The sequence below is a fragment of the Symphalangus syndactylus genome, chromosome 15, assembly GCF_028878055.3.
Source record: "Symphalangus syndactylus isolate Jambi chromosome 15, NHGRI_mSymSyn1-v2.1_pri, whole genome shotgun sequence".
In the NCBI taxonomy this organism is placed as follows: domain Eukaryota; kingdom Metazoa; phylum Chordata; class Mammalia; order Primates; family Hylobatidae; genus Symphalangus; species Symphalangus syndactylus.
Window position 1 is genome coordinate 24,560,995 of NC_072437.2, and position 26,046 is coordinate 24,587,040.

The following is a 26,046-nucleotide window of genomic DNA, read 5'->3' on the forward strand; positions in this document are numbered from 1 at the left end:
TTGTTTTTGTTTAATCTCTGAGTCCTTTTCCTGTCCCTTTAGTGTCCTTTCCTCTCATCCTTCTCATTCATATGTTATTGGATCTAATTTTTTTTATTTTGCTGAGTGTCAATTCCTATATATGTGGAGATGTACGTATCCACACAAGAGGGTCAATAAAATAGAGAAATTCTCCCTTTTTTTCTTCTAGTGAAAGAGCAGTTTCCAAAACTCATTATAATTGGGAATGGGAGGAGGAGAGTAAACTGATCACTTAAGGCTGATAAAAAAGGAATTCTTTCAGAGCACAAATGAGATCCTTTACACATTTTGCCAATGTGACATCCATTCTACTATCCACCTGGTGAGGATCTCATCCCATAGGAAGTAATTTTTTTTTCACTGTAATCATTATTTTAGGCCAGCTCCAACTTATCCTAATTGGTGTGTCGATGGATGGGCACTAAGAACACATTTTTCCATAACATTTGTTTATTTGTTTTTTGAGACAGAGTCTTGCTCTGTCACCCAGGTTGGAGTGCAGCAGTGCGATCTTGGCTCACTGCAGCCTCTGCCTCCCAGGTTCAAGTGCTTCTTATGCACCAGCCTCCCGAGGAGCTGGGACCACAGGTGCATGCCACCATGTCTAGCTAATTTTATATTTTTAGTAGAGATGGACTCAGGAACGCCTGGGTTCAGAAACTTCAAAACCAACAGGTCACTCTCTTCTTTCCCTTGCCTGCTTCTCTTACTATGGCCACACCATTCTCTAAGGTCAGCTCCTCTACAAGACCCAGGACCAAGGCTTTGGACCTCTATGGGGATGTATTCTTAACATCTTTTGACAAGAGAGAGAATGCTGTCTTTTATACCAGCTCTAATTAGGTATTGGGGCAGCAGAAGAAGTTAAAGGTCATTTTGTTGGCTGTCCCTGTGGTCAGTGACAGGATGCTGTGATTGACTCAGCCTGGGTCCCAGTGGCTATCCTTGGTCACTGAGGTATGGAATGAGGCCCTGATAATATGGAAATATTAGTCCCTCAAGTAAAAGTTCAGTTCCAGACCACTGCAATGAAGTGAGTATCACAATAGAACAAATCACATGAATTTTTTGGTTTCCCAGTGCATATAAAAGTTATGTTTACACTATACTGTGGTCTATTAAATGTGCAAGAACATTATGTCTGAAGAATATATACACACCTTAATTTTAAAATATTGCTTAAAAAATGCTCACCAATAGGCAGAGCTGTTAGTGAGTCGTATCTTTTTGCTGGTGGAAGGTCTCGTCTCGATGTTGGTGGCTGCTGACTGATTAGGGTGGTGACTGGTGAAAGTTGTGATGGCTGTGGTAATTCTTAGAAAACAATGAACTTCGCCACATTGATTGACTCTTCCTTTTATGAAAGATTTCTCTATAGCCTGCAATGTGATTTGATAGCATTTTGCCCAGAGTAGAACTTCCTTCAAAATGGGAGTCAGTCCTCTAAAACCCTGCTGCTACTTTATCAACTAACTTTATATAGTTTGCTAAATCCTTTGGTATCATTTCAACAATGTTCACAGTATCTTAGCCAAGAGTAGAACCCATCTCAAGAAACTACTTTCTTTGCTGCTCCATAAAGCAACTCCTCAACCATTAAAGTTTTATCATGAACTTGCAGCAATTCAGTCACATCTTCAGGCTCTACTTCCATTAAGAATTCTAGTTCTCTTGCTATTTCCATTACATCTGGAGTTACTTTCTCCATTTAAGTCTTGAACCCCTCAAAGTCTTCCACGAGGATTGGAATTAACTTCTTCCAAACTCCTGTTCATGTTGATATTTTGATCTTCCGTGAATCATGAATATTCTTAATGGCATCTACAATGGTGAATCCTCTACAGGTTTTCAATTTACTTTGCCCAGATCCATCAGAGGAATCACTATCTGTGGCAGCTACAGCCTTACAAAATTTACTTCTTAATTAATAAGACTTGACAGTTGAAATAACTCCTTGATCCATGGGCTGCAGAACAGCTGTTATGTTAGAAGGCATGAAAACAACATTAATCTCCTCGTACATCTCCACCAGAGTCCTTGGGTGATGAGGTGCATTGTCAATGAGCAGTAATATTTTGAGACGAATCTTTTTTTTTCTGAGCAGTAGGTCTCAACTGTGGACTTAAAACATTCAGTAAACCATGTTCTAAATACATATACTGTCATCCAGGCTTTGTTGTTTCATTTCTAGAGCATAGGCAGAGTAGATTTAGCATAATTCATAAAGGCCCTAGAATTTTCAGAATGGTAAGTGAGCATTAGCTTCTAGCAAGAGTCAGCTGCTGTACTTTGAAGGTTTGAAGCCAGTCCTTGACTTCTCTGTAGCTCTGAAAGTCCTAGTTGACATCTTCCAATATCTGGCTTTTTTGTCTACATTGACATCTGTAGTTTAGTGTGGCCACCTTCATCAGTGATCTTAGCTAGATCTTCTGAGTAACTTGCTTCAGCTTCTCCATCAGCCCTTGCTGCTCACCATGCACTTTTATGTTATGGAGATGGCTTCTTTCCTTCAACCTCGTGAACCAATCTCTGCTAGCTTCCAACTTTTCTTTGGTAGCTTCCTCTCTCCTTTCAGCCTTCATAGAATTGAGGAGAATTAGGACCTTGCTCTAAATTAGGTTTTTGGCCAGCATGGTGGCTCACGCCTATAATCCCAGCACTTTGTGGGGCAGAGGTGGGTGGATCACTGGGAGCCAGGAGTTTGAGACCAGCCTGGCCAACATGGTGAAACCCCATCTCTACTAAAAATACAAAAATTAGCTGGGCATGGTGGCGCACAGCTATAATTACAGCTACTCGAAGACCTGAGGCATGAGAAGCACTTGAACCTTGGAAGGCAGAGGTTGCAGTGAACTGAAATCCTGCCACTGCACTCCAGCCTGGGTGACAGAGTGAGACTCTGTCTCAAAAAAATAAAAATAAATAAATAAATTTGGCATTGGTTTAAGACAATGCTATGGCTGGTTAGATCTGTCCAGCCCACTAAATTTTTCTCCACATCGGCAGTAAGGCTGTTTTGCTTTCTTATCATTCGTATGTTCACTGGAGTAGCACTTTTAATTTCCTTCAAGAACTTTCCCTCTGCAGTCACAACATGGATAACCTTGGCACAAGAAGCCTAGCTTTTAGCCTATCTTGGCTTTCGACATGCCTTCTTCACTAAGCTTAATCATTTCTAGCTTTTGATTTTAAGTAATAATGTGTGACTCTTTCTTTCACTTGAACACTTAGAGGCCATTTAAAGTTATTAATTGGCCTAATTTCCATATAATTTTGTCTCGGGGAATAGGGAAGCCTGAGGAAGGAGAGAGAGAGGGGTGATAGCCAGTGAGTGGAGCAGTCAGACCATGTGCGACGTTTATCGATTAAGTTTGTGGCATGGTTCATGGTGCCCCAAAACAATTAAAATAGTAACATCAAACATCACTGATCACAAATCATCATGAGAGATATAATAACAATAAATTTTAAAATATTGTGAGAATTACCAAAATGTGACAAAGTTAGCACATGCTGTTGGAAAAATGACTCTGATAGACTTAACATAGGGTTGCCACAAACCTTCAATTTTAAAAAACTGAAGTATCTGCAAAGTACCATACAACAAAGTGCAACAAAACAACCTATGCCTGTACTTATTAGCACAGCATATCAAGGTACTAATGGTGACCTTAGATCTGGGCCCTGATTTCATCTGCCTGTTTCCTCAATGGGCCAGTTTTAACATCTGCAACCAATATGTACTTCAGTCATTAAAGGAACAATGCACCTAGTATATGTCAGTGGTAGATGACCTGGGCTGATGGGGATAAGAGGGAAAATGGCCATTTACACAAACAGGTCATTTCCCTGCTGCATTTCTTCAAGTCAAAGCTGTACTATTCTGTGTACCCTTCTACACATTTTCACATTACATTCATGGTTACATTTATCAAGCTGCATAAGGATTATTGCAGTGGATGTCAACAGTGTTAGTTACCATAGTTTCTTGGATTGTTACACCGTGCCCAAATTTGGAGTTCTGATAAGTCAGAGGATCTTGCAGCATCGTCAAAGACAACCCAAAGGAATGTAGTTTCAGAACAAAAGCCAGGTTCTTTCTGACAATGACATGAAAATTACTGAATCTGTCATGTGTTTTTAGTTGAAGTGAGAGGCTCATTTGAAACCAGCCTAGGTGCTGTTGGATAAAGTCAAAGTATTGCTACTCTAATAGCAAAATTACTCAGTACATGGAAGAAAAACTATTATTTTATTTCCTTATTTAAAAGGACAAACAGGAGTGATAAATACAGTTAGAAGATATTAATATTCCATTCACCTGACTTCCATATAGAAACCCCAAGCATTTCCAGGGTGCAATTTTTATTATTGTCTGGAGATTTCCTGCTTATTTTGATTAATTAGATCCTTAAAAAGAATGGAAAGCTTTGACTCCAGAATAAAAGGCATTTATTTCCTTTGGAGTCTTATTCTTTTAAATACTTCTTAAAACATAACCATCACCATCACCAGAATTTTTTAAAGATGAGAATAAGCCAGACAGAACTTTTCTTTGGTATTGTTAACGCAAAAGGTGTCTGGATCTTCACACAAGCAATCTTAGCTCACATACACCAAAATAGAGCGACACAAGGAAAGAACCATTTTGCAAAAGGAAACAGGACAAGCTGCCGTCAGCTAGATATGTTTTGATTGTTCAGGAAAGGCTGTACAGGAACTTTGATTGGCATCCTACTTGTCTACCTTCTTTCTTACTTTAAAGTGGCAGCTCTGATTATTGTTGTCAGTGTTTTCTGACCCCTCAGATCTGGTCTTTGCCTATCATGCCTGATGTGGGCACTTGGTTCGATTACCTTGACTTGCAGGTGAATTGGTCCTCAATCCAAAAAAAATAAAAGCCTAGCTGCCCATAGGACCTCTTCTGACTCATCACTCATGCACACCAAGCTGGAGAGGCCCAGAGAAGCAAAGGCTCAGAATGCTGCTGAGGCCAGTCAGATGGATTCCAAGTGGCTTTACCTGTCTTGGTGCTTAAGGAGGATCTTAGGATACACTGGGCTTGGTGATCTGTGAGATCTGTTCTAAGCCTGAAGATCTTTCAATGTAGGTAAACATATGCAGCAGTCAAAATCACCAAAAACTGAGCATCTGCGTACGAAAATGCTACATTATAACATGATTATTCATCCACATGGATTTTTAAAATACATTCTACACATACCTGCTTCACAGTGCAAGATGAACAACACGTTAATATGCACACCCCACCCTCCAAGACCTCAGTGTTTACTTTAAAAGGAGAGATCTGCCTCTAATAAAGAAAACTCATACCACAGAGTGGTAGAAAGAGATACACGTCACTGTCCTGCTCACTCTAGAGTTCTCAGTTTTTTTACATTCCTAGATTATTCTAAATTCTATGGAAATTAAGTTTCATCACACTAAGACAGGAAAAAGAAGAACATTAACCTTCCAGGTGACAATCCTAAAGGGAAATATTTATTATTTTTCATTGTACTTGGAGACTTCATTAAATGATTCTTTGTTAAGTCAAAATTTTGTTCATGAATATCAGCCTTTGGAGACATAATCGCTCATCTAAGTTAACATGTCAGGAAAGATCAACCCATTAGTGGATTCATTCTGTAAGTACTTAGGACTGCAAATGGGAAGGGAAAAAATTGAGTCCAGAAAGTTAAGCCCAAAATGATTTTGAATTTAACGATCCAGTTCATGTTCTCAATGTGCTCTAAGAGAATAGGCTTTGTAACCTTCTTCGGCTGATGCAGATTAATTGAAGCTCAAAAAACAAAACAAAAGAAAACCCTGCACTACTTAACGATGCAAAGCTGTGCAAGGATGGAAGATTCGAAACAAAAATGGCATTATGGAAGTTACATGATGTCAAAGTTACATGCAAGGAAAGAATATCCAGTACACAGAAGTTTTGTCAGCTCATTGTTTTTAATGTTCACAATTGTACTTTCACAATATTGATTTCATGTTATTCGATGACCCCGATCAAAACTACCTTCCCAAACATTTTCTTCTCCATTGGCCATTCTAAATCTCTTCTCTGCCTGTAGTCCTTTCTACTTTATTTCTAGTCTCTCCCCCTCCATAGCTTTCCCCTTATCCCCTATTATCTCCATACTTTTTATCCTGAATTATAAAACAATAAAAAACATCCTTTATTTACCCAGGAAAATGTCATTAACTGTTTCCCATTTTAAAGGTTTAGTACTATCTCATGTCAAATGACAAAGTTCTATTTCAGAACTTTAGAATATAATATTTGTATTTATTAGACAAACCTTAGGGATTTACCTATTGTGCTAAGCATAGAAAAGGGTATTTCATTTTTTATTTGCATTGGAGCAATTCCTTTGAATTATTTTATTTGCATAGAATTCCATCATAGAATTTTTAGTTTTGTTTTTTTTTTTTACAACAAGTAACAAAGAATAGGAAAATTTTTCATTGTGGTCTAAATCAATCCATACTTGTTTTTATTTCAGTTGTTTAAATGAAACTGTCTTCCCAAAATTATGGTTCTAAGTTAAAGATATTATTTTACTTCTAATCTTTCAAGCAGTTCTTTGCTATTATTTTTAGCTGTTTGCTATTTTTAGCTGTTGTATTTGTTCTTTCCAAGAGTTCCACTTTTCATTAATGGGGTTGCTCACTGATTGTAGCTAAAAGTACAAATAGAATTACTAAATAGAAATTATTTTGATACCTGGGGACACTACCTTTTAAAGGTTATTTTCTTAGTATAATCCGGTAAGTTTTTTGAGATACATGAAATGAACATTTCAAATGTAGTAGAAAACAGAATGGATGATAAGTTGGTTGTTAGCAACAAGATGATGGAATACAAGTGGGGAATTCTGGAAACGCACTATTTAAATTCAAGGCACTAAATTTGGAACTCTAGTCCACATTACAAGACTCACACTAGCAGAGTGAAGACAAGAATTGAGACAATTATCCACATGATTCAGACAAAAAATAAAGATCCAAACCCAACAGTTTCGCCTAAATAATCTTGTGTTTGAATATTTTTTTGCCTGAATTTTTTGTCTCAGTTCGCCACTTCATTTTGTTAGGCCAGCTATGAATTTTAAATTTTTATGAAAAATTTCAACTTGGGTCATATCCTTACTCGATGGACTCATTATTTCACATTTGAAAACTAACTTATCAGAAGTTCTTCGATCCTATGGCCCTTACAAATTTTGCATTTTTTTTCTGAAGCAATATAAAAAATGCTTATGGTGTGTATGCAAGCTGCTGTTTTAATTAACTTTCCTGAATTTCAAACATCTATATTTTACTCTCTTATATGCTTTTAACTAAGGTATAGTAGATGCATTTTTGCTTCAATACTAATTTAAGGTGTAATATTCATTTCTTTAGAGAACATTTTTGTTGTTGTGCATGCCTAGTGTTTTGTACGTTGTATATTGCATTCAGAATATTTTTTTCCTTCTCACCTATCCACAATGCAATGCCGTTCCCATGATGCACCTCTGCTTGCTGTTTACCTGTATGTTAATTCGCTTGAATCCCATTGGCCCACTGCCATCATGTGCTCGCTGCCTGTTATTAAAAGACTCAGTCGACTGCCAAAGCAATGAAGCGACCTCTCGAAGCAACTGTAGACCTGGTACTTTGACCTTTCACCTTTCGCTTTGCATGTAGCTTTTCAGAGAACCATCTGAGATTTGTATTACTTGTAAAATATCGGTTGCAAACAATCATTATTAATTTATGGAAAAAATCCAATAAGGTGTTTAGCCATCTCATTCTCATATGTAATCTGTGAAATAAATTAATCCTAACAAATTTTAATACCTTTTCCAAAAGAGTGAAGCAAATTTAAATTATTTGACTCAGAAAATGTTCATTATAATTCGTATTAACCTTTAAATTCAAGAAATTGCCATTTAGTTAAAGAAAAGAATAGGTATTAATAATAACACCAATGCTTCTTCCCCCCTTAGAATAGTTTAACTCATTTTAAAAGCTGAAGCCATTTTTTTTGTTGTTGTTGCTTGATAGTTTTTCTTTTCCTTAGTTGAGATGCTACCGTTTTGGGTTACAGAAATCATGCTTTCGCTCTCAATAACAAATTCTCACTCATTCGACATTGCCGCTGTTTAAATTAAGGTGCATGGCAGAGGCATCTCCTTAGCTGTCATTTTTAAAAAGAATGTTGCAATTGATGATCTCTGTGAACACGGAAGGTGTGTTTGCTTTAAGTTAGACATATCTTATCGAATTCTTCATTTCTAGGCCTTTCCCCCTGGTGCTCTTCATCCTTTACCAAAGAGACAAGCACTTGAAAAAAGCAATGGTACCAGCGCGGTCTTTAACCCCAGCGTCTTGCACTACCAGCAGGCTCTCACCAGCGCACAGTTGCAGCAACACGCCGCATTCATTCCAACAGGTATGTGCCCTTACTGCCCTACGTCCTGTGCCCTTCTGGTCATGTGCTTTCTTCTCATTTCTTTAAGCTGTTTGGTGGCATCTAGTTTGCTTTTGAAGGTATAATACAGTTTGAAATTCATCGTTGTCCTAGCTATCTAAATGTATTTACCTTACTTTGAATGATAGCTAAAGACTGTTAGGATTCTAAAGCCAAATATTTGATAGATTGAAGAGACAGATGTAACCCATGAGAAACAGAGAGCAGTTAGGGCTTTTGGTTTCTCGTATTTGCACAAGCCCTGTAAAATTGTTTATGTAAATAAGACCTTTTATGTGTGCCAATTGAAATTTGTCGTTAACTCTGAATGGCCTAAAAATAGCAATTCCAGTAAATACTAACCATTTTTTTCTATTTCTATTCAGAGCACTAAAACAATGAGGCTATTCAAATTAAAGCAATTCTCTACTCATATTTTTATATCCATTCTATCTCTTTCTCCATCCTTCTCAACTTTCACCAAGTTCACAAGTATATAGAGCTCTTATCCTCAGTGTCTAAGCCAATGCCTGATACTATTACGTGCCATGTGCATTAACTATGATTCCACTAAAAGATCCATTGCAATAGTCACAGAATCTTAGAGTTCAAAGGACTCTTAGTGATCTCCTCATCCAGCTGATTGTTTTACAGATGAGAAAACTGAGGCCCCCTAAGTGAGAAGTGACTTTCCAAGGTGCCACAGCTAATGAGAAAAAGAACTGAGCTTCCCTGTGACCAACTCCATTTACATCACATTCTACCACCCGGGCCCGCCTATATATACACATTCCACAGAGTTCTCCTGAAAAAAGAAAAAGCAGATAAAAGTGAATTTTTAAATAAGTGACCCCAAAAAGTCAGATAAAAGTAGAAAAACAAAAGTATAAAGCATATCATCCCTCCCCCATTTGCACCGACATCTCTAACCACAGACACACACATGCACACCATACGCAAAGATAGTCAGCATAATTGACTGTGTTTTTCACCTTTTGGTCAATGTTAGAAGCAGGGGGTAACTTAAGCCCTGGTGGGAAGACCATCCATTGAGTTCTTTGTAAGTCAAAATTCTTCAGCCCACGATAGTGAAATGAAAGTAAATGTAAATGAATAACAATTCTAACAAAAAGAGTTTTTTGATTCAAATCCATAAGTTTGAACTTTTCCAGCTTATTATCCATTTCCTTAAATCCCATAGCTTATCAGAGTTAACATCAGAGGGAGGTAAAATATTTCTGTGATATTCTTTGTATAAAATCTAAACTTTGAAACGGATTAGTAACCTGTGAACAATACATATTTTAGTGAAGATATAACTTATGTGAGCAAAGTGGTTTTCAGTGTTTACTTTTCTTATTTTAGTTTTGAACCTATCTTAAACTCATAGACTTGTAGAAGAAATCTCTAATGCAGTATTTATTAGGAGTTCACTTTTGCCCTATTATAGCCTTAATTAGTGATATCCCAGTGCTGTTACAGCATAGCAGTGTTTTAACATGTAATCTACTTGAAATAACACGTTTGTAAAATAATTACTAGAAGGTAAACTTACGTTAATGTCCTGTGTGGTTTCTACAAAGTGTGTCATGGTAGACTTCTTGGCCACTAGATATTTTAAGATTAAAAAAAAATTAAGGAAGAATATACTGAGGGGGAAAACATAAAAGGAGAAGCCTGTTTCTGAAGAATGGATGTTACTGCCATTACCATGTCCTGGGAATACCTATGAAGCTCTGGTGCTAAGCCTGCCAAAAGACTCTGAAGCCCTCCAGCACATCTTTAACTCTCAAACCCAACAACGACTGATTTGTTAAATCACTGAAAGAATCATCACTTTAAAATATTTCACCTGGAAGCCTTTTAAACATTTCCAAAGCAAGGATAAACAACATCCCTTACGCAACGACCTGATTTTTGTTGATGAAACGTATTGCATGAAGGACCCATACGGCTGCATTGGCTGCTGTGGTTGTGTACTTCCGCCCTCTGGTGGATTCTTTAGGAACAGCTTAAGTGTGTCCGGCAACCCTCAATTCAGTGGGCTTTGGAAGCCAAAAAGTGGGTCTTAGCGCACCAATACAGTGACTAGAAGGGTTTCCATTTCTTACATGACATGGATATCAGAGTGAACAAACATGTGGATCTAGTGTTCTGAAATGGTATTTCAACTGCTAAGAATTTTCAAATTTCTCTTAAATGAGGAAAGAGAAAATAATTTTATTAAAAGGAGATTAAAATAATCTTTCTCCCACTTAAACCCATACCAGGAATTTTATTGTTCACTTTAGCTCAAGTTTTTGCTTCTGATTTTCTTTCTTATAAACCCATTTTTAACTTTATTTCTAAAATGATAATGATAATAATCACTCTTTGTTCATCATTGTTGGTTTGAAACCTCTGCAAATCAAGTGAAGATGTTCAAAAATAATTATTATAACTTGGTACATAGAGGACTCGTTACTTTTAAATGAACGGATTTTGATTTTTCTATAAATGTTTTATGTAAACATAAATATGAAACAAAACAGCATTTTATGTTTTCCTGAAGGTTGCCCTTGATCAAAAACCATTCATAGTTAAAGCTTTTGATATGATACTAAAATTCTCCCATTGACACAACGTGAATTTGGATTTTAGGAATTCTGCCTCCAGGTTGCAAATATATTAATATAAAATTTTATGCAAAATACGAGAGTCTTCTCCCAAGCCACGCTAAGATAATTATTGCCCTGCTTGATGCCCTAGCACATTTGCCATGGGTGGGAGTTTTCTTTTTTTTTCTTTTTTGATTGGGATTATTTTAACCAAGTAGTTAGACTTTTTCTTTTCTATGTTAGGAAAGTGGCAAAACCACACACACTTACAAAAATAGCAGCATAATAATTCTTGGCATTTCTCTGACAGGTTTATTCTAAGTTACTGTAAGTGTTCTTATAGACATTATCTCATTATTCTTCAAGATGTTGCAGTTCTGTTAGTGGCAGGCATGGTTATTTGCATTTTGCAGATGGAAAAACTGAGGCTGTGTCTACACTGCAAAGTGGAATACATAATTAGTGGAACTACCCAGATAATTCTGGCTCACAGATACAACAGCTGAAATATTTGTGCAACTGAAGCAGAAAACATTTGAGAAGTCTTTGTTCATAGAATTGGTGCCTTAGCGAATCAGTGTTCAGCTGATCAGAACAAAGGCAACCCACAGAATCCTTCCTTGATTTATTTCATTATATTGGAAGTACAGAATAAGTAGAACAGGGGACAGTGCCCAGATGCAGCCTAGTTATGAGAAACGCGTAAATGTTACATCAGATTATCACATGACTTGGTGAAAGACTGATCAGTGTTTAGTGGCATCTATATCTATCTGCATAAGCACAACAAAATTTATTCCATTCAATTCAGCAAACATACCTTGAACCCGTGGTATGTTCTGGGTTCCAGAGCCAGTAATGAGAATACAAAAGAGTCCATAACGAGGTGAAAACCAGATATTATACAGAGGATGAAGGAGTACCTGAGGGTCTGGGCAAAGCTATTTGAGAGTGAAGGAGAGGAGACAATGAATTCTGCCTTCAGCATGTGTACCAGGTGGTGGCTACAAAGGATATGGAGAAAGAAGACTTTCCGAAGTAGGAGAAATTTGCCTAGGAGTTTGAAAGAGAAGCAAGATTTTATCAGTGAGGAAAAAGCATCCCAGTTGGGACATGGGAAGAGTGTACTTGAAGAATAGAAAATTGTCCACTGTAGCTATAATATAAAGTACATACAGGGTGTATGCAGAGAGTAGAGGATGGGAGTGTTGTACAAAGGCAGAGATGGGGCTTGCTAAGAAGATCAGGACCACAATCTGGCATTGAGTAAGGGAGCCACACATGCATAAGCTATGCATTTCCAATATTCACATCACTATTAGGCCACTTAGAGAGAGAGGCTCATGGAATTAATTTGGTTAAGGATTTCAGCCACATCCAGGACTGAAGCCAAAGTGACATGACTGATCCTAGCCCAGTGCGGCTGCAGGAGCTGTGGATTATTTGCAATCCCAACGATATTCACATGCATGGCACAGCAAAGCTCTCCAAGACAACCCCCTCCACATTGGAATGAAAGAAAAATAAGAGCAGATTTTTATAGGCGTAATTTTTTTTTTTTTTTTTTTTTTTTTGCGACAGAGTCTCGCTCTGTCGCCCAGGCTGGAGTGCAGTGGCGTGATCTTGGCTCTTGCAGGAGCTTGACCTGCAACCTCCGCCTCCCAGGTTCAAGAGGTTCTCCTGTCTCAGCCTCCCGAGTAGCTGGGGTTACAGGCATCCACCATCGCACCTGGCTAATTTTTTTTTTGTATTTTTCGTAGAGACAGGATTTTACCGTCTTGGCCAGACTGGTCTTGATCTCCTTGACCTTGTGATCCACCCGCCTCGGCCTCCCAAAGTGCCGGGATTGCAGGTGTGAGCCAGCATGCCCGGCCATTTTTTTATGAGTACAGGCTGAGTGCCCCTTGATCCAAAATGCTTGGGACCAGAAATATTTCAGATTTTGGATTATTTTCAGATTTTGGAATATTTGGATTACGTTAACAGTGGAGCGTCCCAAATTTGAAAATCTGAAATCTGAAATGCTCCAAGAAGCATTTTCTTTGAGGGGCATGTCAGCACTCAACAAGTTTCGGATTTTAGAGCATTTTGGATTTGAATTTTCAGACTTGGAATGCTCAACCTGTACTATGAATGAAAAAGTAGAGTTCAGTGAGATTAAAAACAGAAACTGACTTGATGGCATGGGGAGGTAGGTAAAATAACAATTGAGCATTTCCTGAAGAAGTGACATATACCCTGAGATCTGGAAGATGAAAAGAGTGGGGTGAAGGTTATTCTAGGCCAAGGGGACAGCTTGTGGGAAGCTCAAAAATAGGACAAATGTGTAATGTGTTCAGTTCAAAGAAAAGAAAAGGTAATCTGTCTGGATCATGGTGCCAGGGAAGGGAGGTGTAGGCTGGCCTGGGGAGGTAGCCAGAGACTAGACCACAGGGGACCTTTATCCCAAAAGCGATGAGAAACCACTGAATGGTTTCCAGCAGAGGAGTGGCCAGGCCTGCATTTGGAAAGATCTACTCTGCCAGCAGCTGGAGAATGAACTAAGGAGGGACGAGAATGGAAGCAGGAAGACCACTTAGGATGTTATCACACAGCCCAGCCTAGAGATAATGGTGACCAGGACTTCAGATGTGGCAGTAGTGATGGATGAACAGGTGAACGCAAGCTGCATGCTAGAAGCAGGATTGCTTTGGCTGATTGGTGAGCTGGACCTGGGAAGTTCACAAGGGGAAGGGGTGTAAGGCATAACTTTCAGTTCAGTCTAGAGCTCGAGTTAGATGGTGATGCCCATCAGGCATCTCCTGAGGTGTAGAAAGTTTCTCCCATCCAAGTACTAACCAGGCCCGACCCTGCTTAGCTTCCGACATCAGACAAGATCAGGCGTGTTCAGGGTGGTATGGCCATAGACCGAGGTGTAGAAAATTTCTGTGGGAAAGATCAAAGTTTGGCCCTGTTACATTTGAGACACTTATGAGACATCCAAGTAGAGAGGTGAGGGGGGCAGTTAGAGGAAAGGACCTGGAACTCTGAGAAGAGATCTGCGTGGGATACACAAACATGGAAGCTCCTGGAATCCAAACCCATGAAGTGAATGATACACCACAGGAAATGTAGCGTAGATGAGAAGGGGACCCATGACTGAGTCCTGAGGAACTCCAGCATAGAAAGAGTGAGTTCAGGGAAGGAAGGTCGTTCAGCAAAGTAGACAAAGAGAGTAGCCAGAAAGAAAAACGTGTGTGTGTGTGTGTGTGTGTGTGTGTGCACGATCAAAAATCTAAGGGAAGAAAGTAGCTTCCGATGGAGGGAAGGGCGGAGTGCTGAATGCTGCTGAGAATCAGCAACAGTGAGGTGAGGATGGGAGAGTTCCCGCTGGCTGCAGCAATATGGGATTTTTCTGGTGATTGGCATTCACAATTTAAGTGCAGAGGTCAAATGAAGGCCAAATTGAAGAGGAATGAAGACTCAGTAGGGATAGGGAAGCAAACATTTATGTGTAGGTAGATTTCTAGAAGTTTGATTCTGAAGATGAGAGAATAGGGCTGGAGAAAGGTTTAAGTTAAGTTGGATATATTGGCACACATTTGTTGAAGAATCTGGCAGTAGCCCAGTTAAACAGCCCCCTCCTGACTAGGTCATGTTAGCTTGATCAAAATGTAGTTCAGGCAAAAAGTCGCCCTCCAGCGTGAACAGCGCCACAGAGAGAATAAAGACCTACACATCTCAAATTCTCCAACTAATATCTCAGAAGTCAGTTCTGAAACTCTAAGAAGGCACTCCTACATTTACGAGAAACTACTTCTCAGGCATCTACATGACACCCAGTCTTCAGTGATCTAAATCCATGTATTACCTTGTTTTTCATGGAACTGAACCAGTAGCAGATAATTCCTCCAAGCTTTCAATACAATGTTCTTTCAGTTCTCCACAACATGCCTGAATATAATATCTATGGTCACAGTCATGATGCATGTATGTTATTATGACCACCACAAGTAAGACAGCTATTTCTAAGAAAGGGTTGAAATTGCCCCTCCCACCTCCTCACTCAGATGCCAACTTGAGATTTCCTAGGAGTTTTGCCAGAAATCCTCCTCAGGGATCACCTTGTAGTAGTCATGACCAAAACTCCTTAGCCCCAGTCCTAACTCAGCCCCAACTCTGCACTATTTTGCCTCTACAGTGTTTAAGCTCTATTGCCAGGCACTACTCCTTTGTCATAATGAATCTTAAAATGGAGAGAAGACCACGTACTCATACAGGTCATTCCCTGTAAGAACCTCAGCCTTCCTAGGTTATTGGGCTTTCAAGCAGCAATCTAAAATTCACCCATCCTGCCCTGCAAGCTTCTGATTTGGAGAATATCTTAAATCTTAAATACTGTTCTTATTTTCATACCATTGTTGACACAAAACATTTATAGTCAAACAAACTTTTAATGCAGTAAGTTCAGTGTATTCTAGTGAATATAAAAGCTGACCTGGATTTAGGAAGAGAATTCTATTTCTAGCCTTCCCCTTGACCCACACCATGCATGACCTTGGAGGAGTTACTACGCCTCAGATTTTTCATCTGTAAAATACCTACTTCCTACCTTGGAGGATTAACTTGATAATGTCTGTAAAATACTTTGAGGTCTTAGAGGAAGGACACGACGGCATTATCACACGTCATTCTTATTAGAATCATGTCGATGCATATGATTAGAAAGTGAACAGTGGTCTAAGGAGTGAGCTTGGAATAATATTGGCTTAAAATAAGTCAGATATATTTGTGTCTGTACTGACAATGTGAATGGCCCTAAAAGACTGTGTTAACTAACCCTACTTATTTCTGGTTGTGCTTCAATCTCACTTTGAATGTTAACTCTAAACCGCTAACCTGTTTCTTTCCCTTTATTCACTTTTTCCACCCACCATTGCATGACATCAGGGTCAGTTTTGTGCATGACACCCGCTACCAGTATTGGTAGGTTTCAACCTTTTTTATTTGTCTTTTATATGATGTACAATACTTTCACTTGCTTGAAATTTATTTCAGAGATGGTAGAAATACTATAGGAAATAGTAGATTTGAAGGCTTATTTGGCTTTAGAGTTAACATATAGGTTTTTAAAAATGTACTTGTATATTTAAGAAAATGACGGTTTTAATGTGACCTCTTGTGCTAGAACAATCACTACAAAAACATAAAGCCACAAATACGAGTCTGCTTTTTAATGATTTGTGTTTTGTTTCTCTTTATAGTTTATATGGTATAGTGTAAGGAACAGAGCTTACTCTATCAGCGAGGCAGGCTAATTTCATCAATGTTTGAAAGTTTCATAGTGGTGTGCCTTTATCTCCTCTTTGCTGTGTGTTAGAGCGATCAGAGTTTCCCAGAAGTATTCATTTTTTACAAATTATAAATGGATGTATTTTGAAACTGAATGTCTGAGCTTCCTAACTTAATTATCTTTTCTAATTTTAAGTGTTGATTTATTTGGGATGATTTTTCTGCACCTCAGCATTCCCTTAGTCGTTCAATTTTAATGGCAGATAGTTGTCCTCACACACATGAATGCCTTGGTACAAACATCTGTCTTTAGGACATATGGATTAGATCTATTTAGAGTCAAGAAAAAGGAACATTGCAAATTTTGCCTGGCTATTTCAGAGTACCTGTGTTAGAATTTGCATCAAGGCTATGATGTTTGCTCCATCATTTATTGATTCAAATAAACCACAACCCACAGCAGTTGCATTTCATATAAGCAGTCCCAAATTGAAAAAAAAAAAATTCAATTTAACCATAATTCCAAAGAACATCCTACTCCAAATTAGGCCTCCATATGGAGACTTGGATGTCTCAGAGTTTATGATTAAAAGTGATGGTCACATATTCTTACTTCATTGGACATCACCTTTCACAATTTTAGAAACAACCATTATTGCATACACTGTATACTCTGAATTGGGAATGGATCTATTGTTAGAAATAAAATGTTTATAAATACATCAACCAAAGTAATCTGCTTTGGCCTTTCTGGGAATCACTGATTATGTTTTAAAACTTCCTTTAATTGTACTTGTAATAAGCTATTTTCCCTTTTTTATTTCTCTCCCATGCTTCCTTGCTTTGCATTGTGATTGCATGCCATCTGCTGGTTTAACCCATGATGGCTTGCTGCTCTGATATTCACCATGCCAAAATACCACTTCTATTACCATAATGCTACACCCTCCTGTTCATTGCTCCCATGGTTCCCCTCCTGAAAGTACCCATGATGCACAGCGCTACGTCCGCCACTGTCTCTGCAGCAACAACTCCTGCAACAAGTGTCCCCTTCGCAGCAACAGCCACAGCCAATCAGGTTTGCTCCTTTTAAAGCTTTCTTTCACAAATCCCAAACTCTAAATGAGTGCTGATATTTAAAAAAAAAATTCTCAGTGAGAATTTTTTTTTCATGTTTATCCATCAAATTTTATTTTTTTAATTAGTTTATAGCAAGCATTTACAGACAGGTTGCACTTATTTAGAGTTAACATTTACTGCAAATAATGATGTAGCTATGTTTTGTGTTGCACTGTTTGTTTTCGTACCTAATATTGTGTAATTAACCTGACAGGCTTAAATTCCTTTTAGTACAGCATTACCTATCCAGTGGTTTGTGAATGGCCACATAAAAATTGTAGACGCGCACCCATGGGTGCTTCAAAACTGGTTGTATTTTAATTCGGTTCATTCAGACCCTATCATCTGTGTGGAGGAAAAAAATTGTCCTCTTAGAAAGTCTTCTCTTTGGCCTAAATGTCATATTTGAGGTCTGAATAATTCTTATGATCATTTGACCTCGGTCTTAGGTTCTGCCAAACTCACTTGGTTCCCACTTTACAATCTGCTCCAATACTGGCCTAAGAGCCAACCATCCGGAATGAAGAGTCATGGGTGCCGCTGAACTCACAAAGGCTGGATATAACTGATGAGGAGCGTTTAACTCTGTTGGTTTAATGCATGTGCCAGTGAGACCATGGATGTACTATTTCGTAGTGACAGCCAGCTGCTATTTCCTACTCTGTGGTCACAAGCTGACTGTATACATGACCCTAGCCTCCCAACTTGCAAACATGTGCTCCTAGCCACAAGGAGACAGCGTGAGGGTGAGTGAGCAGAAGCTCTCACCTCGCCTGGAAAAATACTTTATTGTGCATGCCCTCCCTTCACGGAAGAAGAATTTTGGTTTGGTTTTTAGTTTTGTTTCATGGGTTGTTAAAAATAAAATCAGCTCTGCCAATAAAAGATGACAAGGGATAAAAGAAACTCGGGGAAATCGTGTTAGGGGATCACAGCAGTCCCAACCCGCATTCTGCAGGCTGGGAGGGCTGAGTCATGCTGCCTTCCACATTCAAGTGAATCCACGATTCCAGCTCTGCAGGTTTCATCCCTACAAAGAAAGGCGTGAGTGGACAGGAATGCAGGAACAAAAGTTAAACCCCGTGACAGTGCTGACTGTGGCCTCAGCATTGTGACAGAGCAGGAGAGAGCAGAGAGTTGGGGAGGGAGGAGAGGCCAAACAGCAGTGCAGTGGCAGGTGTCAATCAACTGTGGACGATTCTTCAGCAATTCACTCCCACCTCTAAAATGCCAACCGGTCCTCTGAGGAAAGCCAACCCAGCTTCGAAACAAACAGAACAAAGAACAGGCAAGGATGGGTTCCTTAGCTGGGAAGATGATGATGATTATTTAATGTGGGATGGGAGAAGGGAGAGAGACTGTGCATCTTTCCATTATTAGGTCCAAAGCTCTTCTCAATCGCTCATTCTTAATAGGGAAGCTGGATACCCGTTTCTTTCAAGTCTTAAGTCCTGCCTCCTTGAACTACGTTTATGTGATTTTTGACCCTATTTTTGTTTGTTACAAAGTCCTTTTATAAGAAAACAAGTTTGGACTGAGTGCAGTGCCTCATGCTTGTAATCCCAGCATTTTGGGAGGCCGAGGGAGGAGCATCACTTGAGCCCAGGAGTTGGAGACCAGCCTGAGCAACATAGTAAAATCTGGTCTCTAGAAAAATATGAAAAAAATTAGCCAGGCACAGTGCCATACACCTGTAGTCCCAGCTATTTGGGAGGCTGAGGTGGGAGGATCACCTAAGCCTGGGGAGGTCGAGGCTGCAGCGAGCCATGATCATGCCACTGCACTCTAGCCTGGGTGACAGAGTGACACCCTGTCTTAAAATAAAATACAAGTTTGAAGTGTAATATAGTAGTATTTGTTACAGTGAAATTCTATATGATAAGTTTAGCCTTTTGGGCACTTAGAGATCTTTTTTAAGAAAGGAAAAGAAGCCAAGATAAAGAAATACTTTGGAGTTGTAGGATAAATTATTTTAGCAAAATAAATATTTGACCATGTGTCATATATATTGTTCAAGCCTAGTGATTCTTTGGCTCCATTTGGTAGAAAAAAGCTTTGAGAGATTCCATACATATATTCAAGTTTGTGCGTGTGTGTGTGTGTGTGTGTGTGTGTGTGTGTGTGTGTAGGGAGGCAGAGGTTGGAAGTATGGAATATTCAGAAGCTAAAATATATCACTTTCAGGCAGGGTGTGAGTGGAAAAGGAAATAAGTTGAGGTTTCAACTTCTTTAATTGCAAGCATAGCTGAACTCTGATTTCAATTTAATCCAAAGAAATGTAATTAAAGGAGTACCTGACAGTAGCTTCAAGAATCCTATATTCAGTGTTTTGCAGTTTATCAGATGTAATAGTTGCTGCTGGATTGCACTTAAGTGATGATGAAGAGAAATCCTTTAGCAGCTCTTGATGCAGGTCTGCTTGCACATGAAAACCATGGAAAAATAAATAATAGTGAACACAAATTTCCAGATATGATATTCTTTATGTATTTTCAATAAGTTTCAAAGAGCAAAGCATCAACAAAAGACCTTGGCAATTATTTTAGCATCCAATCATAGGAAACCCAGAGCTTGTTAATGACTGAAATAACAAGTTATCATCTTGTTAAGATTTCACTCTTTAAACTCAAATAGAATCATACCCATGTGGATTATGTAAGTCATTTAAACATAATGAATCTCAGTTTCCTCATTTGTGAAAGGAGGAGTAGAACTAGATGCCCCTGGAGTCCCTCTCAGCTCTGAGATTCAGTGAACCAAAGGTTCAGTGACTATTATTTTAGGCCCAAAGCATGAGATTACAAAGATAAACACAAACAGAATGAAAGTGAAACTAATGATTTCAGAGTTTGATGACCGATAAGCACCCTGCCTTCTTTTCTGTCGTTAACACAAAATATAGTTGCATTTTGACAGATTTTTTGTTAATTTGATCAATTCAGACTGTCAGTTCAAATATTTAAAATCTCATAGGCATTTGTAATTAGATACAAGTCATTGACTGAAGAAAGAGGATAGATTAAAACATCCCATGACAGCTTCTTAGGTCCAGTGCTATTTACATGTTACCCCATGGGGAGCCAAGCTGAACAAGCCACTCTATCCTCAGGCTGAATCAAGGTGCCACCAATAAAAGTTTTCACTGAATTTAGACTGGTGGTTTGAGATTAAATAAAGACAGAATCCAAATATGTTTGGGAAATATAAAATGTTTTTTGATTATTTAGCTTTGGGAGCAGATAAGGAAACAAAAGTATAATAAACAAATTTACTAAGCACTATTTTCTTTTTCAGTTAAGGTATTTGGGCCTTAATAGACAAATTATACCTAATAGTAATAATATTATTATTATAAACCTCTTATTATGTGCCAGGTATGATTCTAAATGGTCTCTCTCATGTAATATATTACATATCATATCATATATTCTATTATATACTATGTAAGACAGGATAGTTAAGTATAGATGTAGACAATTCTTAACAATAGTTTTATGAGATGGGTACAATGATCATCATTCCCATTTGACAGATGGTAAAACTGAAACAAAAGTTAGCTACCTCAGCCAAAGTCAGACAGCTTCTAAATGGTCTTGCTGGAGTTGAAACTTGGCTCCAGAAGACTTGCTTTAACCATGATGGTATACTGCCTTAGGAGCTCAAGCTAAGATGAATCTTACACTGGAAAGATGAGCTGGATTTGAACAGAGCTTTGAGCTAGTTACGTAAAGTAGCCAGGTCATCTTTAGAAACCATATAATGGGCCAGGTGCAGTATTTCATGCCTGTAATCCCAGCACTTTGGAAGGCCGAGGTGGGCAGATCACCTGAGGTTGGGAGTTTGAGACCAGCCTGACCAACGTGGAGAAAACCCGTCTCTACTAAAAATACCAAATTAGCCAGGCACGGTGGCGCATGCCTGTAATCCCAGCTACTCAGGAGGGTGAGGCAGGAGAATTGCTTGAACCCAGGAGGCAGAGGTTGCGGTGAGCCGAGATTGCGCAATTGCACTCCAGCCTGGCCAACAAGAGGGAAACTCCGTCAAAAAAAAAAAAAAAAAAAAAAAAAAGAGAAAGAAGGAAGGGAAGGAAGGAAAGAAAAGAAACCATATAATGGACCTTATTATTTCGGTGTGATAAAATAACCAGTGAAAATTATCAGTAATTTTTATACAAGTAAGATAACCTAAGAAAAAGTTAGTCCTTTGTCTTAGGGAAACAGGTTCATGGGTTTCTTTTGTCATAGACTTTGTTCCTAACCTCTACTAATCATCTCACAAATAGCTTGTTAACAAAAAAAAGTTGGTTGGGGGGAAATGATAGGTAGCATGTAAATTAGTCAATTTGAGTCCATTGACCAAGGACCAGAATATGTAAATCTGTCGAAGATGCCTATATTGAAACAAATTTAATCTTAGAGTGTACATTAAAAGAGGTAAAGCTTAGCAATGGATTACCTGTTTTTTCATATGAAATTTTAATAAAATGAGAGTGCAGAGTAAGTAAAATTCCTGAACTTGAATTATTACAATATTCTAAGTTGTAATTTGTTTAGTATTTTTTATTTCAAAGTTACATTCTATTTGAGAGAGAAAACAATTTTCAAATAAATATATTTTAAGTTTCTTCATTTATATACAGAGATGATTTAATTTACTTAATAGCATTCTTAAAGGCACAATTAAAATACAATTTATACTCTGAATCTTTCCCTGAACATCTCTCTCCTCCTCCCCCAGCAAGAAGTACTTTCCCTGTCCTCTGAATTCTACAAGGACTTTGCACATTCTTTAAGGCACCATCATTAAATAGAAAGAAAGACAAATGCAAGTCTACAAAGCAAGCTGGGGAAGTATCGAGTTTAGCTGGAGAATAACTCCCATTCAGATTGATCAGAGCATCCGTTTGTGGGAGCGGCTGCAGCGTAGGTTTGATTCTGATTGTGTGGGACCTTGATGCCAAGTTAAGGGGTTTGGCCCTGACTTGGCCACTGAAGGATTTTCAAGCAGGATAGTGATGGAAACAGTACTCTAGGAAGAGTGAGCAGATGGATTCGAGGCGGGAGAGTCTGTAGAGGCCATTAAGAGGTTTTAACAAGAGCCTAAACTGGGACAATGGCAGCTGGCAAGTGGCCTACTTTGTCTTGCCTTTGCCCATTACAAAGGGAGTGTTACTTTTGGCAAAAGAGAAACATAAAAATGATTTCGTACTATGGCAAAATCTATCTAAATAAATGTCACATGGTAGAAAGAGAGGTTGAGGCTGATGTGAAACTCAGTCCCTGCCAGCACAGCAGTTGGGTGGCCTCGCTGTTCGGACACCTGCAATGTGCTCACCTTTCACATGGGCCTTCTCATTTCTTACCTAAATGAGACTCAGAGCCACAAAAGCTAGCCCTACCTCCAACCACAGGCTTCTGCTTGAAGGAAAGAGTCCCCTCAGGTGTAAAGTGAATGCATATTGTCCATGTCTCCAAATCAGAGCTCTATGGACAGTGAACAGATTATCCATCTAATTCATTCTGGCCCATGAGTCCATGCTAGGGAAAGAGATTCTTACATATTAATATTGGGAATCTTTTTACAGAGCATCACAAGAAGTGCCTTAGAAGCTAACGAAATCAGATTATATTCTGGGCAATATGTTAACCAACACTTAATCACAGCTCCAAAAATGATGATTCATGTTTAATATTATGACCTCAAGGTCTTACCACATCTTCTGAACTCTCCTCCAAAGATTAAGTACATTCAACAGAGAGTTGGCCTTAGGAAGAATTTATTGGAAATTAGTTGATAATATGTCATATACATATAGCCCTCTAGTTATATTTGATAAATTAGAAAATCTCATTTTCTAGACTTACCTGACATAGTTTTATTATATATGATCATCAATTTCAATGATATCTTATCAGAAAGATAAAATAATTACATGTAACCAGACATATAGTATGTTTTATCTGGCCTGCTATAAAGTATTGAAGAGGGAAGAGAAAAGCTTGTTTCTCACCTATAAACATGAACATAACTTTAAAGTTATTTGTATATGGGTTCTTGGATATATAAGTTAACCTATACTAACCAAGAAGTCTAGAAAGGTAAGATCGTGTTTTATTTCATCTCTCATCTCAGAGTTTTATAAAACATCTATTATTCAATGCCATCTGTCTGGACTATATTCAGACAAATGTAGGAGGCATTAAACATTCCCCACTATTCACCACTTGACCCATTTTGGGGCCTGCATTTTGTTTCACAAGAAAAATCTTGGTTCAGCAAGGCCCCAGTGTGGGAGGAGTAGGCTCCTGTCCTCTCTCTCTCCTGAAATACGTGGTAAAGTGGCCGGCCTCTATGTATGGCTGATCAAACTGTGAAACACTCCTTTCTCGCAGTTTGCTTGTGCCTGGGAACAGATTACAGAAAGCAGCTGGGCCCCACGTATGTTGTTCTCCAAAAAAGCAGAGACAGCAACTGTCAGAATCCAGCCCTTGTAAACAGTAATCGGGGCTGAGACATCTCTCTCTGCCTTATACTGCCTAAGTCGTTCAGCCACCTCTAAATTTTTGCTTATATTCTAACTGTAGAGGGGGGGATTCAGGTTGGAGAATGGATGTGGTTACTTCAGATGAGGCAGAATTGCCATATCAAACATTTTGTAGAGAAGGCAGGAGAGAGAGAGAGAGAGAATAGAGAGAGAGAGAGAGAGATTGAGATTGAAGGATTGAGATTGAAACCTGCACAATTTCTTTGTGTAAAAAAAATAAAACTATAAAAATTGCAGCATTTGCATTCAGTTAACACTATTCGTTAAAGCTCCTTGGCAGTTTGAGGCTGAATTCCACTGTGTGCATGGCTAAGGATAGCAGAATCCAGACTTACTTAGTATGCTAAAAAAAAAAAAAAAAAAAAAAAAAAAAAAAATTAAGGGTGGGAGGAGGTTGGGGGATACTCTGTCTATCTTAGGTGGTCTTGGATCTATGAGAACAATATAGATGCACATTAATTTTTCTCTTCAAGAAATTAGAAAATAAGTAGACAATAGACCTTTTATTTTCCTGCCTCAGCAGCAGCTGCTTTGCAGGCCTACCCTGAAGTTTAATTAATAAATGCATCTGCACATTCTCTAAGAAAAGGCTCAGTTATGTAAGTGTTGTAATCTAGTACATTTTCATTTTTCATGAATAATTTACACCTCTTGGTGAGAAACTTGGGTAGAATTCTTTTGTATATAGCACATAAAGACATCATATCAGCTCCAATTCTGTGCAGCTGAAGAGAAAATGTCGAGTCCTTATGCGGCACATTCCTGCCTGTGGACGGTCCTTTGCATAACACCTCAAATCCCAACCTCCTTTGCTTTTTTTTTTTTTTTTGAGATGGAGCCTCGCCCTGTCACCTACGCTGGAGTGCAATGGTGCAATCTTTTTTTTTTTTTTTTTTGGGAGCAGAGTCTCGCGCTGTCGCCCAGGCTGGAGTGCAGTGGCGCAATCTCGGCTCACTGCTCCCGGGTTCATGCCAGTCTCCTGCCTCAGCCTCCCGAGTAGCTGGGACTACAGGCGCCCGCCACCACACCCAGCTAATTTTTTGTATTTTTAGTAGAGACAGGGTTTCACCGTGTTAGCCAGGATGGTCTCAATCTCCTGACCTCATGATCCGCCCTCCTCAGTCTCCTAAAGTGCTGGGATTACAGGCGTGAGCCACGGCACCCAGCCGCAATGGTGCAATCTTGGCTCACTGCAACCTGCGCCTCCCAGGTTCAAACGATTCTCCTGCCTCAGCCTCCTGAGTAGCTGGGATTATAGTCGCCCGCCACCATGCCCAGCTAATTTTTGTGTTTTTAGTAGAGACGGGGCTTACCATGTTGGCCAGGCTGGTCTCGAACTCCTGACCTCATGATCCACCCACCTCGGCCTCCCAAAGTGCTGGGATTATAGACGTCAGCCACTGTGCCCGACCTCCTTTGCAGTTTGATGGGACTGGAGGGGGTCTTTTATAGGTTGAAAAGTCATATTCCCAGTCGTATTTTGGTTTTTGTTGATGGTAGTAAAATCATGCTCCATTTCTCCAAATTTAGGTTTTCTCATTGGAGCAAAATGAATACATAGTTCATCCGATGTGGGTGTTTGTTTCCAGCTCTAGATCTGTAAGGAAAGAGAGACTAGCTGCAGTGAAGGAATTCAGGTCCATTTTCAAGGGATGAATGATGGGCAGGGCTTTCTTCTTTATAAGAGTTGCTGTGAACGGAATGGAATTCCTACTCATGGGCACTTATGTACCCAAGCTCTGCCCCTGATACCTACCTTCTCACACGTCTGCCTGCGCATTTGGGGAAGTTGACAGCTTTTCTGTGCAGGTGGATGTGGAGGACGGACAAACCCGAGACTGAGGCTCCACTTACCAAACACATAAGATGCTGCCACACTTCAAAGACACACTGGCATTTGCTCTGGTCTCTCAGCCCCTTCTGGCATTCCTTTGGGGTGACATTGCTGGAGGCAGTGACTCCCAAGGTCAGACTGGGCTGGGTCTGCTGACCACTCTAGAGGCCACCAGGTTGGGGAAATG

At 39.2% G+C, this 26,046-nt stretch overlaps 1 protein-coding gene and 1 long non-coding RNA gene across 20 annotated transcripts in view; one reads left to right on the forward strand and one right to left on the reverse strand.

The window, feature by feature from the left end:
• MBNL2 (muscleblind like splicing regulator 2) overlaps window positions 1–26,046 on the forward strand; it is a 173,766-nt gene that overhangs the window by 128,803 nt on the left and 18,917 nt on the right. For 6 of the 19 annotated variants that reach the window (XM_055245080.2, XM_055245086.2, XM_055245083.2 and 3 more), the window contains one exon: window positions 8,323–8,476. In XM_055245080.2, coding sequence (XP_055101055.1) covers window positions 8,323–8,476 — 154 coding nt within the window. Of the gene's footprint in view, window positions 1–7,639; window positions 7,694–8,322; window positions 8,477–16,020; window positions 16,057–17,345; window positions 17,441–26,046 lie in introns of all 19 variants that reach the window. The other 13 variants (XM_055245074.2, XM_055245085.2, XM_055245075.2 and 10 more) reach the window with 9 other exon arrangements.
• LOC134732644 (uncharacterized) overlaps window positions 19,813–26,046 on the reverse strand; it is a 186,563-nt gene continuing 180,329 nt past the window's right edge. Inside the window, exons 3-4 of the long non-coding RNA XR_010115989.1 lie at window positions 25,339–25,622; window positions 19,813–19,896 (exon numbers count right to left, since the gene is read on the reverse strand). This is a non-coding gene — a long non-coding RNA (uncharacterized lncRNA). The remainder of the gene's footprint in view (window positions 19,897–25,338; window positions 25,623–26,046) is intronic.